Source organism: Gastrolobium bilobum, unplaced genomic scaffold (assembly GCF_033153095.1).
Source record: "Gastrolobium bilobum isolate Gb01-03AN ecotype WA unplaced genomic scaffold, APGP_CSIRO_Gbil_v1 utg1425, whole genome shotgun sequence".
Classification (NCBI taxonomy): domain Eukaryota; kingdom Viridiplantae; phylum Streptophyta; class Magnoliopsida; order Fabales; family Fabaceae; genus Gastrolobium; species Gastrolobium bilobum.
Window position 1 is genome coordinate 596,000 of NW_026898713.1, and position 2,091 is coordinate 598,090.

A 2,091-nucleotide genomic window follows, 5' to 3' on the forward strand; every position below is an offset into this window, starting at 1 on the left:
TTGTTTTGTCTGTCTGTGTTTAGGTTGACTTTGCTTCAAACCTATGGACTGTGGACTCTTATCTACGTATATTTTTCACTTCTGTTGGAGACTATATGTTTTGCGCGACTTATGTAGTTGTTGTAGTTGCTATGATTATTGTTGTTTACTTTGGTAATATTATGGGCACATATGATGTTTTCTTTATAATTATGGTTATGTTCCTGCCGGCAAGACTGATTGAAATATTAAAATGTAAATGGCGGTACTAAATATTATAACAAAGCCCACATGTCAGTGTACATACATCACTACTTTTGCGAATAACTGAATACATATGTTACTTATTCATATAATAAATATTTAAGACTCATTCACTGCTGTGGTTGCTGGCGCGAAGGACAATTTCGTTTATTATCCCAACCCCCTACAATAACCGCACCTTGTTCGAGTAATTGCGCCTTCACGCGAATCCATTTCATTGTGAATACGTGTACTTCTAGGCCTCCCCCGTTGACGTCTCATAGACACATCTGGTATAACTGTTGCATGTGCAAATGGCAGTATGAAATCCTCGTTACCAATTGGATACCATTGAGCCAAATAAATTTCACATTGATTCTTGGCACTGTATGCAGGGTCTATGTACAGTGTGGGATCGTGATGCGTCGATGTACATGCCGCAATGACATGGCTACACGGGAACCTAAAAGCAGTGAACTCACCACACTGACATGTACGGTCAGATAACGAAACTAACCATTTTTGTCCGTCGCGATGAGTCCGTACATTATACGACTCTTGCACTTCAAATCTTGTCCTTTGCGCGTCATAAGATGTTACGTAATGTGTCGCAGCTTTAGGTTGATTGTCCACATATAGTCGCCACATGACTTTGGCGAAGCGATTACCTCTCTCAAGCTTCTCACGGGCTTCCTGTTCATGCTCTAAAAAATATGCCACCAGTCTACTATAAGTTATACGCACAAGTGAGGTAATTGGAAGGTTTCGCGCCCCTTTTAGAACTTTATTAACACACTCTGACAGATTTTTTGTCATGTGGCCAAACCTTCTTCCTTGTTCATCGTAAGAGATGCTCCACTTCTCTTTCGGGATGCGATCAATCCAAGCAGCTATTTGAGGGCTTGTTTCTTTAAATTTCTCTAAACCAACATCAAAGTCCAAGCGCGATTTTGTATATCCTACACATAGCACAAAAAAAACATTACTATCGGTGGTCCATTATACGAATCAGACAAATTGAAAACATACCTAACTTCTTCAACTGCTTCTTCAACATGACATTCTTGAACTTGTGATTGAAATTACTGGCCACGTGGCGAAGGCAATACACATGATATGCCTGTGGTGGAGACCATCCTAGATCAGCATTGTTGACTGCAGACAAGATTCCCGCATGCCGATCAGAAATAAGACAGATTTCGTGTTTTTGCGTAATATGTATTCGAATAAGTGCTAAGAACCACGACCAGTTGTCAGTATTCTCCGCAGACACGATAACGAATGCAATTGGAAGAATGTAATTTCTGCCATCAACTGTTGTAGCCATCATTAGGGTCCCACGATATTTTCCATATAGATGGGTTCCATCGATCAGGATTATTGGCTTGCAATAATTGAATGCTTCACAACACTGTTTAAATGTCTAAAACACCCTTCTGAAAACCTTGTGAGCTTGGTCTAGGCAACCATCAATGAAATGGTCACGCAAATCCAGCTTATATGCGGATCCGGGAGAAAAACACCACATGTAATCCAGCCACCTAGGTAAGAACGCATACGACTCGTCCCAGTCACCAAATACTTTCACAATAGCCTTTTGCTTTGCCTTCCTATACGATATATGGAATCCAAGGCTAGTAGCGATCCTTTCTTGGATAAGCCCAATTTTGACACTGGGCTCCTCTCTTATCATTTTTGTTTATATGGTCAAACAACACTGTATTAGTCAACAAGAGACAAAGTTTTTATAAATTTAATAGCAATAACTGTACGCACCTAAGATCAATGAACAAATGAGATTTGAGTCCAACTGCTTGTGATCTTGGGTAAGAGACCGACTAACACATGTGTGTTCGTTGTTCCATATGC

General features: G+C 40.2%; 1 protein-coding gene across 1 annotated transcript; it reads right to left on the bottom strand.

Moving 5' to 3' along the window:
* Positions 1-393: 393 nt before the first annotated feature.
* On the bottom strand, positions 394-1,549 carry LOC133318663 (uncharacterized). Its single transcript, XM_061520710.1, has 2 exons — positions 1,252-1,549; positions 394-1,181 (listed from the first exon to the last, which is right to left on the bottom strand). The coding sequence occupies exons 1-2, from the start codon at positions 1,547-1,549 to the stop codon at positions 394-396; spliced, it is 1,086 nt and encodes a 361-aa protein (XP_061376694.1).
* Between the last annotated feature and the right edge of the window lie 542 nt (positions 1,550-2,091).